This window comes from Drosophila takahashii, chromosome X (assembly GCF_030179915.1).
Source record: "Drosophila takahashii strain IR98-3 E-12201 chromosome X, DtakHiC1v2, whole genome shotgun sequence".
Taxonomy (NCBI): Eukaryota; Metazoa; Arthropoda; class Insecta; order Diptera; family Drosophilidae; genus Drosophila; species Drosophila takahashii.
Window position 1 is genome coordinate 20,784,305 of NC_091683.1, and position 16,236 is coordinate 20,800,540.

Sequence of the window (16,236 nt, forward strand, 5' to 3'; positions counted from 1 at the left end):
TATGTTATCGCAGGAAAACCGCAAGTATTATTGGTTTTTGTTTGACCAAGCAATGGTCATTAAAATCCAACAGTTGATTATTATTACCCAGTGACCTACCCGGAGATCCACAAAATCCATTCAGGTCCAAGCCCGCTGAACCGAACTCCAGGCCTCCGAGTTGCTGCTGCTGTTGCTGCTGCTGCTGTTGCTGCTGTTGCTGTTGCTGCTGCTGATGCTGCTGTTGTTGCTGCTGTTGCTGCTGCTGCTGTTGCTGTTGCTGGGGGGATAGCGTCTGCATTATTGCACTGCCTTTCGAGGATTGCGGCGGGGCGAGCATGATGCCCATATCGCTGCCCGTCGGCGAGATGATGCCCAAGCTCACCGGCGAGTTCTGCGGCCCCTGTCCACCGTTGCCTCCTCCTCCGCCCACCACGCCCCCTCCGTTGGCACCGCCCAGCAGGCTGTTCAGATTGCTGCCACCGAACTGCTTCTGCTGTGTGGCATGCCTCATCGCCTGGATGTGAGTTGGCGAGGTGGGCAAACTGGGTCGCGACTTGGCCGGCGATGGAGAGCCTGTAACGTTCAAATAAGTCGATTAATAAGGTATAGGAATAGAAATACTATTCAAAATAAAAATCAAATATCATAAATCTTTAAAAAGCGTAGGGCTTATGCAAACATATTTTTTAAATATTAATAAAATAAGTGCAGGAAAATAAGTAATAATTATTATATTATCAAAAGGTAGGTACAAAAATATATAATTAAATAAAATCATTAGGCTTTACTACTTTATCTTTCATTTTGTTTGAAGTTTTAATTTTTTAGAATTTGGTTAATTTTATAATTTATTTTTATCATACAATTTATAAGGAATACAAATGAAAGTAAAAAAAATACTTATTAATCTTTAAATAGTTTTTATTCCACATTGTTAAAAAATATACTTAAAACATGTTTAACATTCCAATTTATTTTTATCAACTGTTTTTATTCCACAAATTTATTATATTTTTATCGTTTTAACTTGTTAAAAAATATATTTAAAACATGGAGAAGTTTTTAGCATGTTTAGCATAACAATTTTATTTGTATCACACAAATTATATGGAATAATTATAAAAGCCCTATATCTCAAAAGATATACCATACTAACAATAGCAATTAATTCGAAACTCACCCAAATAAGCGTGGGGCGAAAGCGCCAGGCTGCTCTGCACCGAATGCGGCGGCGATTGGTTCGAGTACGGCGGACTGAGTCCCTGCTCGTGGCTATTTCCGTTTCCGGCTCCGGTCAGGCCGCCCATTCCGCACAGACCGCCGGGCAGGACGCCGCCGACGACGCCGTTCCGCTGCCCGTTCCCATTCATCCCGAGTCCTTGGCCGTTGAGCAGCTCCTGCTGAAATGGCGAGCCCATCGAGTAGCCGTAGTTGTCCAGCTTTATCATGTCCAGGCCGTTGCCCTGCAGCGACTGCAGCGATTGCGCATTCTGAAATATAATTAATACATGTAGTTTAAAATATCGTTGGTATATGGAATAGCTTATAAATTATATTATTATGTATAATAAATTAAAAATCCCTGCAGCTATTTAATAGAATAAAAGTACAAGGAAATCTCAAGAACTAGCGCTTCTAATGATTAACAAATTGTATAACCTCTTGGTACCTCAAAGGAATCCCCAATTAAGGAAATTTTTTGGCCAAAATTTAGTCACTATAATACAATTTTATTTCCTGCTAATACTTAATCAAATTAACGAACAAGAGAAGCTCAAGAATTCGCGATTCTAATGAATAACAAATAACCACTTGGAACCTTTAAGGAATCCCCAATTTAGGAATTTTCTTGCCCAAAATTTATGCAGTATTATGTAAATAAAATCTAAGGAATTCGTGATTTTAATGAACAAGAAAATTGTTAACCTTCTTTTGGCTCAAAGACAGCCCCTGTGGGATAATTTCTAACCAAAAATTGGATCAATCTACTGGCCCATTTCATTTCAAACTAAAAACTAAAGATGCTAAAGAATTCGCGTTTTTTTATGAAAAATAAAACAAGTAACCCTCTAATAGCTTAAAAAAAACCCCTCTTAGGATAACTTGAAGCCAAAAATGTAGTCTTTGTTAAAAGTGTTCAATTAATGAATAACTGCATTATTATTTAAACAAAAAATCTGAAGAATTCGCGTTTTTAATGAAAATCAAAATAGGTAACCTTCTTTTGGCTCCAAGACAAGCTCTCTGGGATAATTTCTGATCAAAATCCGACCAACCTACTGTCCCATTTCATTTCTAACTACAAACTAAAAATTCTAAAGAATTCGCTTATTCACTTACCTTGATGCAATCCTCATAGCTCGGCGGCTGCTTGGCGCCCGTGTTCGGATTGCCGTTCGCCAGCGGAGCGGCCATCGCGTTCGAGTACATGGAGCTGGTGTCGTAGGGGCTGGGCAGATTGCCGCCCATGCCCACGCCCACCGGCGATCCCTCCAGTTCGTGGGACATGGTCATGGCAGCTGCTGCCGCCGCTGCTGCCGCCGCCGCCGCCGCAGCTTGGGCCGCTTGGGCTTGGGCCTGGGCCGCTCCAGTCAGCTGGCCATTCAAGGTGGCGGCCTTTTTTGAGGCCGCACTTGTCTTTTTTGAACTGGCCTTGCGACGCAGACTTCCACCGCCGGTGGCATCGAGTCCGTTGTCGGGGCTGCCCTCGATCAACTTGGCCTTCTTGGCCGCCTTCTGCTTGGCCGACTGGCTGCTCTGCTTGCCGCTGGCGTTGCCATTGCCATTTCCGTTTCCGGCGGAAATCACCGTGGGCTGGGTGATCAGCTGCTGCTGCTGCTGCTGTTGTCCCGGCGGCGGTGATCCAATCATCGCCTGCGGCGTCATGCTGAGCATTTGCGGTGATCGAGGAACATGCTCATCCAGCAACCTAACGATATCGTGATGCAGTCGCTCGCTGGCCACATCGCGTGGCAGTCGGTCCATGTGATCGGTGATCTCGCGATTGGCAAAGTTATCCAGCAGCGCCTTGCAGGCCTCGTAGCTTCCCTCGCGGGCGGCCAAAAACAGCGGCGTCTCATCCTTGTCATCCTGGGCATCCCGATTGGCATGATGCATGAGGAGTATATTCACCGCCTCTGTATTATTCACTGCCGCTGCCCAATGGAGAGCGGTCTTTCCTGAATTATCCGCTGCATTAATATCCGCATCGGCGGTGATAAGATCCTCCACCATTCCCTCGATGGCCAGGCGAGCGGCGAGTATCAAAGGAGTGGTGCCATCATGCATCCTGGCATTCAAATTGGTGGCCCTATTGCGCAGGAGTATCTGGAACACACCCATTGCATCGGCAGCCACGGCCGCGTGGAGTGGCGTCCTTCCCGTGTTGTCCTGGCAATTGGCATCCGCTCCGGCGTCCAGCAGCCGCTTGGCGGCATCCGCTCGAGCGAATCGCGCCGCCAAATGCAGCGACGTCTCGCCCGTTTTGTCCATGGTGGCATTCAGTTCGGCTCCCTGGGCCAGCAGATCGGAGATCACCTGCGCCGTGCTGTCCTCGTTGTTCTCGATATCCTCGCCGGTATCCAGGCCTCCGCCTCCGCGCACAGCAATCATCAGAGGCGTCTGACCATGTGGTCCTCTGGCATCCACATCGTGTTTGTTGGAGATGCCAGATAATCCAATTCCCCCATCCTGATGCGCCGGCGGCGTCATTATGGCCCTCACATCGGCCACATCCAGGTGGGCCTGCGACCAGACCCTCTGGTCCGCCTCCTCGTACTCGCTGACCATCGTGTGATCGCTGGCATAGCCACCATTGTTGCCCAATCCCTGCTGGTTTATCACAGAGATGGGAGCACTCCTTTGTCGCTTGGGCAGCGGCATATCGGACTCATCATCCGACCAATGGGCTCCTGTTTGGCCGACGCCCTGCGACTGCAGACCCACTTGCTTGTTGAGGTTCCTCATCTCCTGACCATGGGGATCTCTTCTCCTGCGGGACATCACAGCCGCTGGGGCGCGGAATCCTTCGGGGAACCAGGTGACGCCATGTGCGCGCTTTCTCTGCGTGCTCAAGACCATTCCAGCAAAGGCCAAGGCGATGATGACCAGGATAATCCCTGTGATGACATACTTAACATTAGCAGGAGGTTCTCCGCTATCATCATCCCCCGGATTCTTGACCACGCCCACGCTGTGGATCTGAAAATCGTTGCGCAACTGATGCTTTGCCGCCGTGGCAGCCAGGAATTCAGCTGCCTCCACCGCATGGGTAAAGCATTCAGTGCATTTCCTGTTATCAATTTCAATCTGTATCTGTATGCCTGTTTGATAAACCTGCTGCGTATATAATATCTTGTTTTTCCTGGCAAAATCAGTGTTATCAATCTCGGCTACCGGTTGATTATCCCTCCATTTGGTTATCATATCCCTGCCAAAGGCATCCTTCTTTAGCCTCACTGTAGTTCTCAGCATGTGGCTCATGTTCCTCAAAAACTGCGCCTGAATCTCACGGAATTGCTCCTCGTTCATCAGCATTACCACCGAGATTGCTCCCTCTGCCAAAACAGGCGACTGTGTTTTATTCTCGCAATCCAAACCATCCCAACTGCACTCGGCATTGTTGCATCCATAGTCGCAGAAGCCATCGCCATAGTGCTTTTGGCAGTAGGCATCGAAAAGGCTATCGCAACTCTTCAGTTTCCTCTCGCAATCATGCCCATCGTAGTGGCATGCCGCATTGTTGCACTCCTCGTTGCATTTGCCATTCTTGAACTTATTCCAGCACTCGTTAGCCGTACAATTGGCCCACGGATTGATGCCCAGCGAGCAGTCGTTGCCATCGAAATTACAGGCATACGTATTGCACTCCGAATCGCAAATGCCATTCGTCTGCTTCTCGTTGCATCCACGCTTCTCGCACATCGCTCGCTGTTGCTCCAAATCGGCTGCATATCGATCGTTGCCACCATTCCAACCCGGATAGCTCACATCGTAGATATCGCAACGCTTGCCCTTCCATTTGCTCGGGCAGAAGCACTCGAAATCCCCCAGGAGATCCTCGCAGGCGGCTCCCTGGGCGCAGGGATTCGGCGAGCACTCGTCCAGCGTGTCGATCTCGCAGTGTTCACCTAGGGTTCCTCGCGGACATTCACATCTATAGCCGAATCCCTCGTCGGCCACCACACAGTTGCCCACGCGGCAGGGATTCGAATCGCAATCCTGGCCAGATAACTCGCAGTTCTTCCCGTAGAAACCATTATTGCAGATGCAGTGGTGGCCACTCTGCCGGATATTGCAGTTACCGCCATTCTGGCAAGGACTCTGGGCACAGAAATCCACCTTGTGCTCGCAGTGACGACCCATGTGACCGGGTCTGCAGTTGCAGTGATAGTTATTCACCAACTGAACGCAGTCGAGAGTCCCCGCATTCGAGCAGGGATTACTCAGGCACTCATTGATGTCTCCCTCGCAACGGGCACCCACAAATCCCGGCTGGCAGACGCATTCAAAGCCTCCCACGCGATCAATGCAGCTACCATTGTTGTGACAGGCTCCCGGTTTGCAGTCATCCTTGTTGATCTCGCAAATAATGCCCACTGTTCCCGGTGGACAGCTGCAACTAAAGTTCATCACGCGATCGTGGCAGGTTCCTCCATTCTGGCAGGGATTCGGGGCACAATCATCTATGTTCAGTTCGCAATTTTGCCCCTGGAAACCCTGGCGACACTTGCATTCATAGGCTCCTATCAAATCCAAGCAGGTTCCTCCATTCTGACAAGGTTGCGACTGGCACTCGTCAATCTCCTTTTGGCAATAGCTACCCGCATATCCTTGCGAACAGTAGCACACATGGCTATTCCCGTAATCCTTGCACGTTCCATTATTGCACAGCTGGCGGAGACTCAGGCCTTTCCTATCCGCTGCATCCTGGCAGGAAATGGTCTGCACATCGCACAGCTTGCCCGTCCAGCCGGCGGAGCATTTGCAGCTAAACTGATGCTTCATCTGGCTGCAGGTGGCTCCATTTTCACACGGTGATTGGCCACACCAGTCCACGTACTCGGAGCACTGCTTTCCGGTGAATCCACTGGGGCAGTGGCACGTGTACTCATCCCTCTGCTCATGACAGGTTCCTCCATTCAGGCAGGGATTCGAGTCGCACTTGTTCAGCTTGTACTGGCAATTGGCTCCGGAGAATCCCGCTAAGCAGCTACAGTTATACCCATTGATTCCATCAATGCAGCTTCCTCCATTGAGGCACGAACTCTCTGTGCAATCTTCATCATTCGTCTGGCAATTAATCCCCGAGAATCCCAAGGGACAAGTGCAGGTATAACTATTCACATACTGACTGCAGGTGGCTCCATTTTGGCAGGGTTGACTCAAACACTCATTGATATCCGTCTCGCAGTGCTTGCCATCGAAACCATCCACGCACAGGCAGCTGTAGTCACCGATTCCATCCAGACAGGTTCCTCCATTTTGGCAGGGAAACGAGGCGCAGTCATCCGTGTTGATGGCGCAATCGCGACCCTCGTAACCCTTGGTGCAGAGGCATCTATACGAACCAGGAACATTCAAACAACTGGCTCCATTGCGGCAGGGAGAACTCAAGGAGCACTCATCGATATCCTCATCGCAGTAGCGTCCCGTGTAGCCCAGTTTGCAGGTGCAGGAAAAGTCCAGGAAATTCGAACTCGGCGTACACTTTGCCTCATTCTTGCAGCGATTACTGGCACAGGGATCCATTTTGCTCTCGCAATCGCGTCCGGTGAAGGGCACCTTGCAGACGCACTTGTAACCATTCACCTTGTCTATGCAAGTGCCTCCATTTCCACAGGGATTCTGGACGCAGTCATCTATGTTGGTCTCACATTTCTGACCCGTATAACCAGGCATACATTGGCAACTAAAGGCGTTCAGTTTGTCGTAGCAAGTTCCTCCATGCTGGCAGGGATTGCTGCTGCACTCATCGATGTCCAGTTCGCATCGCTTGCCCGTGTATCCTGGTGGGCAGTGGCAGATGAACTCGTTGATGCTGTCCTCGCAGCGACCTTCGTTTACGCAAGGATTCGAGGCGCATTCGTCGACGTCACTGAGGCAATGGGCATCGTAGAATCCCCGTGGGCATTCGCATTTATACCCATTAACCTGATCGATGCATACACCATTATTCGCACACGGACTGCTGATGCACTCGTCCACATTCTTCTCGCAATGGACGCCCGTGAATCCTGGGACACATTGGCATTTATAGGAATTAATACCATCAATGCAGGTTGCCCCATTGTTGCAGGGATTGCTGTGGCATTCGTTCACGTTCACCTCGCAATTCTTGCCACTTGTGCCCGCCTGACATTGGCAATAGTAGCTGCCCACGCGATCCTGGCAGTGGCCATCAAACTGGCAGGGATTCGATTCGCATTCGTTGATCTGCTTCTGGCAAATGTATCCCGTATATCCTGGATCACACAAACACTTGAAGCTATTCACATCGTCGATGCACTTGCCCCTGTGGCAGGGATTCGAGTCGCAGTCATTGATGTTGATTTCGCAACTGGTTCCTGTGTATCCCGGTGGACATTCGCAGCTATAACCAGCTATGGAATCATGGCAAATTCCACGATTCCTGCACGGTTGCGACTGGCAGTCGTCTATGTTGATTTGACACCTGGCTCCGGTGAAACCCAAAGCACAACTGCACTTGAAGCCGTTGATCTTGTCGTGGCAGGTGCCGTCATTCAGGCAGGGATTCGATTGGCATTCATCAATGTCAATCTCGCACTGGGTGCCCGTGAATCCCGGCATGCAGACGCAACGAAAGGTGCCGGGATCATCCAGGCAGGATCCCTCATTCTGGCAAGGATGCGATTCGCATTCGTTGATGTTCGTTTCGCAGCGCGGACCCGTGAATCCCTGGGAGCAATTGCAGCGATAGCTACCCGGGGTATTCACACAAATGCCGTTGTGCTCGCAGGGGGATCCCTGATCGCATTCGTCAATGTCCTCGGAGCAATCGACGCCCTTGTAGCCGGTGGCACAGGAACAGGCATAGGATCCGTTGATCGGACTCGTATCGCAAATGGCATCCGCGTGGCAGGGATTCGAGGTGCAGGCGTCGTCCAGGTGGCAGAGCAACCCCGTCTTTCCCTTGGTGCACTGGCAGTAGAAGCTACCGACGCCATCGATGCAGGTGGCTCCATAGAAACACGCTGCCTGCTTGCAGTCATCCGTATTGTTGCTGCAATCCAATCCCGCCCAGCCATTCACGCAGATGCAGCTGTAGGAGCCATGGGTATTCGTACAGGTGGCTCCATTCTGGCACACCGGATGATCCCGCTGGGCGCACTCGTCCACGTCGTCCTGGCAGAACTTTCCCGTGAAGTTGGGCGGACACCGGCAGCTGTAGTCCGAGATCCCGTCCACGCAGGTGCCTCCGTTTTGGCACAGGTGACCCAGGCAGTCGTCGAAGTTCTGCTCGCAGTTCTTGCCCTCGAAACCTGGAAGAGAGTAGGGTCATTAGTTAGGATAAGCCAAGGGGTAAGTATTACTATACTATATCTCTTATAGATAATAATCATTTTTATAGGTATTTTTATGTATATATTTAGATTTTATAAGGAGTGCTAGTGTAGATCATTAGTCGAAGAGTCATCACTAGTAAGAGTAAGGCCAAGGAGTAAATATTATTCTATTATATTCCTTATAGATAATCATAATTTTTTTAGGTATTTTTTATGTATATATTTTATAAGGAGTAATAGTGTAGATCCTTAGTCGAAGAGTCATCATTAGTAAGAGTAAGGCCAAGGAGTAAATATTATTCTATTATATCCCTTATAGATAAGAATCTTTTTTTTTTAGGTATTTCTATGTTAGTATATACATATTTCATAAGGAGTACTAGTGTAGATCCTTAAAATATATTAAAATAATCGGAATAATTAACAGGTAGACTAGATCCATTACCCCCTCATCATAATTCATAGTTGTAACCAGTTTAAAAAAAGTAATAAATATAAAAATTTTATAAATTATAAAAAAATAAATTCCATTAAATAATTGTCTTATATTGGAGAAGTATGTACATTATGATCCACGATGTTATCGTTATAATAACCAACTTTATTAGGCCGAAATTTCAAATTAAACGCAAAAATAAAGTAAAATTATTTATAAAATTTTAAAAAGTTGTACTTATAAAGGAAAATTGACTACAAAATTTAGTGTAATATTAGGGGGATTCCCTAAACTGTTGAATTGCTGAATTGTTGAATTTTGGTCAGCTGTTAATCAGCTGTTCCATACAAAGTCAACTTTCAGAAATTTCAGCAATTCATCAGCCTCGGGGCTGCTGAAAATTTTGTTGAATTGCTGAAAAGCCAGAGTTGTCACCTTTTTTAAAAAGTCGTGGCAACTCTGTAACATTTTAGTATCACCAGTACGCATTATTTATTTTAAAATCAACTTAGAAAGCATATTTGTGGTTCTTTTTACCTTGGCAACACTTTTAGACAGTAACTAGCAATAATAAATCAAATTTTACATGCTTTAAGTTCCGTGAAATTTTTCAACAAATAACAGCTGTTTGAAAATTCAACAGGAGTCATTTTGGGTCGTTCCCTTAATTGCTGAAATTTTTTGTTGAATTTTCAACAATTCAGCAATTCAACAGTTTAGGGAATCCCCCTATTATTATCAGATCCAATATACCATATCATGAAATCTCATTAAAAAAATGTTTTATATGTGGGAAGGATGTCGGACGTGACAATTCTTTGACATTAACTTTAAAAATAAGAGTGACGGAGAATATATACCTATTGTTATTTTTAATTTTTATTTGTTTTTTTAATTGTCTAAAATATTTAATGTAATATTATCATCAGATCCAATATACCAAAATTTGTACTTTTTATTTTATAGTTTTATAGCTCAGATACATAATACCTTGTTTTTAAAGTTAACGTCAAAAAACTGTCACGTCCGACATTCTGGATATCTTCATAAATATATGTACATATTTTGAAAAATATTTAATTTTTTTTTAACACTAATATTTATCCTGGGCCAAACGGTCACACTTAAGTGCATCTGTTCTATTTCCTCCCCGCCTCTCGAGCACTCTAGCCGCGTCTCCCTCACACCCACTGTGCAATGAAGTGCATAAACAGATTTATGGCAACATCATAAAAATGCTTCAATAATAAACGTTTACACAGCAACAACACAAAAAAGTGGTTGAGAGACCAGCAATAACAACAAGGGGAAGAGCGAATGTGCGAAGGAGACGAACAAAAGGAACGGACCGCTTAAAATTGTTGTTGCTCTGCAGCTGTGCTGCACATGTTTGTTTCTCAGAGAGCGAGAGAGAGCGCCAGAAAGAGAGCAGATCTCTCTCCGCCGTTGCGCCTGCGTTCCTGGAGTCTGCGTTGCGGCTTCTGCTATTTTCCCGCCAAATCTGGCTACATTCGTGAGTCTGAATAGTTGGCTTTATTTTGTCACGCCTGTGTTAAGCTCAGCATGGCTATTTTGTGCCAGCACTGCTGCGCATGCGAAGCGAATGGGCAAACAAAGTGTAACGTGGAAACAGACAAGGCAAGGCAAAAAGCGCGCAGACGCACACACAAACAAACAACAAACAAACACACACGCACAGCAGAGGGCATAATGAAATAAGCTTTGTTGCTAAAAATAGCAAAGAAGTGTTTTAATAAATTTTAAATAAATTATATGATAGAAAAACTTCTTAAGATCCGAGGTTAGCACATAACAATTATATTAAATATGCAGATAAAACATTAAGGAATTATTTTGAATTAATTAATAATAATTTATATTTATTAGTTTTTTATTTCTTAATTCTCTTAATTTCTTTAGTTGCTCTATTTGTGCGCCCGCTGGTGTGCCAGCATACATGTGGCCACTCACACACACACACAAAAACAACATGTCTTTCGTTGTTCTTTCCCACGGTCTCATATCTTGCCCCAAGCCTCTGCCTCAGCCGCCGTCGGCGTCGCTGCCGCGGTCAAACTATCTCGAATGCGCGCCAAGCCATCGCCTCTCTCGCTCGCACTCGCATTGCCACGCCACGATCAGCTGCCATCCCTTTCGCACAACAATGGAAAAATGCCGTTTATGCTTCATTTTTTCGCTCTCTTCTGGCTCTCTCGATCGAGTTTTTGGACTTCGTTCATTGCGCTTTATTTTTCTTGGCCTATGTGTGTGTGTGCTGGAGGAATTAAATCGCATTTTATGTGCCTGCAATGGTATTTTTATTTTTTCTTATTTTTTTAGAAAGAGCGCTCTCTCACTCTCTCGCTCTCGCCCACGAGATTTGTTTTTTTAATGGATTTTCTTGCTTGGTCGGTTTTTTTTATTCCATGCCACAAAAGAAGGGCCACAAACACAAGTACACAAAAATATGCATGCGTGTGCGGCATTTATTATTATTATTTTTATTATTTGCAACTGCAACTTGTTGCAGGAAAAGTAAAAAAAATAAGGTAAAGGGGAGACAAAAAAAAAATGAAAAAAAAATAGTGACGAAAGTGACATTTTAAGTGTACCCCACACCATTTACCGTTTTTTTTACATTCAAAAATAAACCAAGCTGAGTGAGACAGAGCATAACATAACAACAACATCTGTTTCATATTCGTTGCACTTTTCCTTCAAGTCACCCAATCACTTAGTGACCGCACTTTGAACTCTGATCCTTGAAAACCTATTTGAAACCCAATATCCAAATCGAATTAGATTTTACCCAACTTCCGCATCCTGAAAATGTTCAACATTTCTTATTTCCGAATACTTGATAGTAAACTAAAACTAATTTTGAAAATATATCTTATGATTTTTTTAATCACATTTTTGACTGTAAACTGAGTTACTAATAGAAAATTTTTTTTATTTCTATGACTTTATTTATTAATCCATAATCTACACATTTAACGCCCACGGGCGTTATGACACCGGGTGTTATATGTCATAACCCTTCATAGAAGGATCCAAAATTTTTCCACTCCCATTTGTTACTTCATTCCTCCTTTTTCTACATCAGCTTTTTAACCTTCTGTCGCCAATTGTCGCCCATTCAGTGGTTTTTCTTATTGTAATTTTGTATTCATCATGTAAATTGCTCGCATTGCATTTAAGCATACATAAGTGTGTGTGTGTTTGCCAGTGTGTGTGTGTGTGTTTTGTGTGCAATTTTCAATTAATTCATTTCAATTGATGCGAATTGCACACGACAATTTACAAGCTGCACAAACTGCAGCGAGGGGAGCTAAAACAATTTGATAAGCTTTGCACTGTGTGTCGTCTGGCCTTTTAATTGCGCCCAATCAAAAATTCTAATAAGGCCGTAAGCGCAAATTAAACATACGAAATAGATCGGATCAGCAAAAAGATCGTGTGAAAAAAGGGATTAAAACAGGAATTGACGATATTTATTGCACTGGGAAATTGGTACTTTGGGAAATTACATATTTGTTAAGTGAATTCGGTGGGAATTAATCTATGCAGATTGAAAGTAACATACAACTTGGTATGGGTTAACTAAATAGTTAACCTATAGTAAATTGGATTGTATTAAAGCTTAAGCTAGGATTTTTGGTACTGAGAATGCTTATGAAAAGTGGCTCACATAGAAAACTAAAATGATACAATTTAATATTAAAGAACCTCAGAATAAAATACTTTTTGAAAAAACAAAATCATGGTATTGTACCAACCAAACATAAAATAGGTTGTATTTAAGCCTTAGATTTTTTGGAATGCCTTGTAAAGATCGTGTGAAAGTGTGACCAAAGCTGGAATTTGCAATATTTATTGCACTGGGAAATGTTATAACGCCTTTTTCGCACTCTGTTGTTGTTGTTTCTTTTTAAACTTAAGTTGTTGGCTAATGTTGAGCAATTCCAACCGAATTACAACAGCCAGCGAACAACGAAACCGACACGACACGAATCGCCCTGTGGACATCACGTTGCAATAAGAGTGCAAAAAAACAACACAAACAACAAAAAACACATCATGGGAGGGGTAAAAAGGGGGAGGGGCCGGTCGGAGTTGCACTCATTATGCAAAATAAAGAAAGAAGTACAAAAAACACAACAACGGGCGGCAAATCACTGGGAAAACAAGTTGAAGGCACCGAAAAAATAACAAGGAAACATCCATCAAAAAATTAATAATTAAATAAGCAAGGGAAAAATTAAGATAATAATATCTTCAGTTCAAATTAAAATTGATTCCGAAAGAAAATAAATTTAGAAAAACATTCATGGAAATATAATTCCTAATAAATATGTATAAATTCTATCGTAACTTGGATTGTATCGAGAGTTCGGCTTTAACTTTTGGTACTCAGTATTTTGAAATATAATCAAATATAAGCAATAGATCGTATATATAAGAAACGATACAATCTTCAAAAGTTTGGTGAACAAATCTCAGCGAAAATTGCGCCAATTCCGGGGGCCACCGTTCCCCCTTTTTCTTGAGCCATTACCCATCCATCCAATACTTTTACCAATGATCTGCGGGGTGGAATGGATGCTTAAGCACAGTTACGCCCTAAGGAGGTCATGCAAGACAATCGGCCAAGGAAGCCGAAGAAACCGCCAGAAGAGAGGAAGCTGCAGAAGACACAGAAGAAAGACGCGGTGATGGGGCCACGATCTTTAAATTTGTAATGCGCCCCGGAATGGTGGAATGGAATGAACAGCACTGGGAATGGGCTGTAATGTAAAAGTTGCAGTCAAAAAAACTGATGAATGATGCTGGGCTGGTCAAAAAAAAAAAGAAAAACAACACAAAAAAAAGGAGGAGGCAAAGGGGTTTTTAGCTGACAAACGAGTTTGCCCCTTGTGGCAGCTACTACTTCAGATACTTCGGCGTGGGCGACTATTTCCATTTGGCTCGTGGCCAGTCATGAGTCATGATTCAGCATCATCGATAACTGGTTATCGATAGGCGCTGAGAAGCGTTCTCATCGGAAAGCGTCGCTATATTTTTCCTCTGATTGCTGAGAACCCAAAGCCTCGGGTTGGGTTTGCTCAAATCGAAAATCGTCGACTAATAACTGATCTTTAAGGGGAAATAAGCCATTGAATTTTTGGTACTTGGTGTTAAATAAATAATTAGGATTTTAAAACAAATTTAGATATTTATAATATACTAATTATCTGATTAGTTTGCATTAAAATAAAGTATTGAAACCCAAAAATAAAGTTTTGTAATTATAATTTACGATTTTAAATTAAACAAGATAGAACGCTATAGTCGGGTGCCCCGACTATCAGATACCCGTTACTCAGCTAAAGGAAGTGCGAAGGAGATGGAGATAAAACTTTGATCCGCCGTAACTTTTTAACGAATGGTCCGATTTCAAAAATTTCGATAGGTATTGATAAACACCATAATTTTAAAAAAAAAAAAAATTTTTAAAATCGTATATAAGCGATTGTGGGCGTTAGAGGGGGCGTGGCACCCTTTTGAAACAAACTTGCGCTGCGTAGGAACTCCTATAATCTGCATGCAAAATGGCAATCTTCTAGCTTTTATAGTTTCCGAGATCTCAGCGTTCATACAGACAGACAGACAGACAGACAGGCAGACAGACAGACAGACAGACAGACGGACAGACAGACGGACAGACGGACATGGCTAGATCGACTCGGCTAGTGATCCTGATCAAGAATATATATAGTTTATAGGGTCGGAAACGCTTCCTTCTACCTGTTACATACTTTTGCACGAATCTAGTATACCCTTTTACTCTACGAGTAACGGGTATAAAAACTATCGTTATTTGGATTGTATTAATGGTTCCCCTATTAGTTTTGGTATCCAATACGCTTGTACCAAACGCTTTCGGTGACATATAATTTGATAAAAATATTACGTAAATATTTATAATACTCCTAAAGTAACCTCAAGTAACTTGGCTTCTACTGAAGCAATAGATATGAAACGAAGTATCAAAGATATTTAGATAAAAATAGAACAAAACTCACCTTTGGGGCACTTGCAGTCGTAGGACAGACCGTTCGATCGGCAAACTCCGCCATTCTGGCAGGGCGATGGTGAGCAGGGCTTGTACTTGGTGTCGCAATCCTTGCCCGTGTAGCCCGTGGGACACATGCATCTGAAACAGAACAGAAGCGAGAACAGCAATTAAACGCGGGTTAACATTAACAGCAATTAAATTCGGCCTGGCTACCAAACTACCAGGGAAACCATAAAATTTGTCCCTGGCCTGAACTTCCGTTTTGCAGTTCGAATTCGGATTCGGATCTGGATTTGTATCTCAATCCAAAGGGGCTTAATTCGAGCGAGTGTGAGTTTGAGTGTGTGTGTGATTGTGTATTGCTTAGAGGAGTTTCGACCGGTTTTTCGGTTACCACAAAGATATAGTATAATAAAAAAAAATAAGAAAAAACTCCAGTGGAGTATCTCTCTTTGGGACTCTCTTTTATGGCCCGGGTTTTTGTTCACTTTGATTTTGTACTGCCGCTTCTTCTTTCATTCTTATACTTTATTTTTTGTTTTTGTTTTGTTTTTTGTTTAATGTGATTTAAACTTAATTTGCTTGTGCCTTGTAAACCGAACCGAAACTCCAACTGCACTGGGATTCTTGAGAAATGTCTTTCAGCCATTAAAACGGGTTTGGTTTTTGTGTTTTCGGTCGCGTCGGGAGCACCTTAAAAGGCCAATGGACATGGCCACGCCCCTCGCAGCGCTAATTAAGACCATTAAAGAGCATTTAATTAAATTAAACAATTAAAAGCCACCAACCGGCAACTCTTTAAATAGTCAGCATGGCCAAAACAGAACTCATTGGGGATCACAATTCTTCGGAGAGGCCCCATACCTTCATATATGTGCTTCCCATCTCCCCAAAGGTTCGAGTTTTCGAGTAAATTACATTGAATTGAAAATTGCCGGTGCCTAACAAAGAAAACAAAACAGAAAAGCATTCCGTAAAAAAATTGATTTTTGATTGACATGTGAAATCCAGCAGGCCAATAGCCCAAGGGCCTCCTCCTCTCTTCTTCTTTTTTTTTATCTTCGAAATGAAGATTGGATTTCGGTTTTTGGGTTCGTTGAATTTTGGCATCTTTTTTGTTGCCCTATGGGTGTGGGGCTCTTAATGAGCAAGTGAAATCTAGGCAGATTTCAATTATTTATATCACAAATGGTGATTCATCAGTGAATTTCTTTCAGTTGATTAAAAAAACTAAA

At 43.7% G+C, this 16,236-nt stretch overlaps 1 protein-coding gene across 1 annotated transcript in view; it reads right to left on the reverse strand.

Annotated features, from left to right (window-relative positions):
• N (neurogenic locus Notch protein) overlaps positions 1-16,236 on the reverse strand; it is a 42,815-nt gene that overhangs the window by 2,131 nt on the left and 24,448 nt on the right. Inside the window, exons 5-8 of the mRNA XM_017153659.3 lie at positions 15,009-15,139; positions 2,323-8,483; positions 1,163-1,472; positions 100-555 (exon numbers count right to left, since the gene is read on the reverse strand). Coding sequence (XP_017009148.2) covers positions 100-555; positions 1,163-1,472; positions 2,323-8,483; positions 15,009-15,139 — 7,058 coding nt within the window. The remainder of the gene's footprint in view (positions 1-99; positions 556-1,162; positions 1,473-2,322; positions 8,484-15,008; positions 15,140-16,236) is intronic.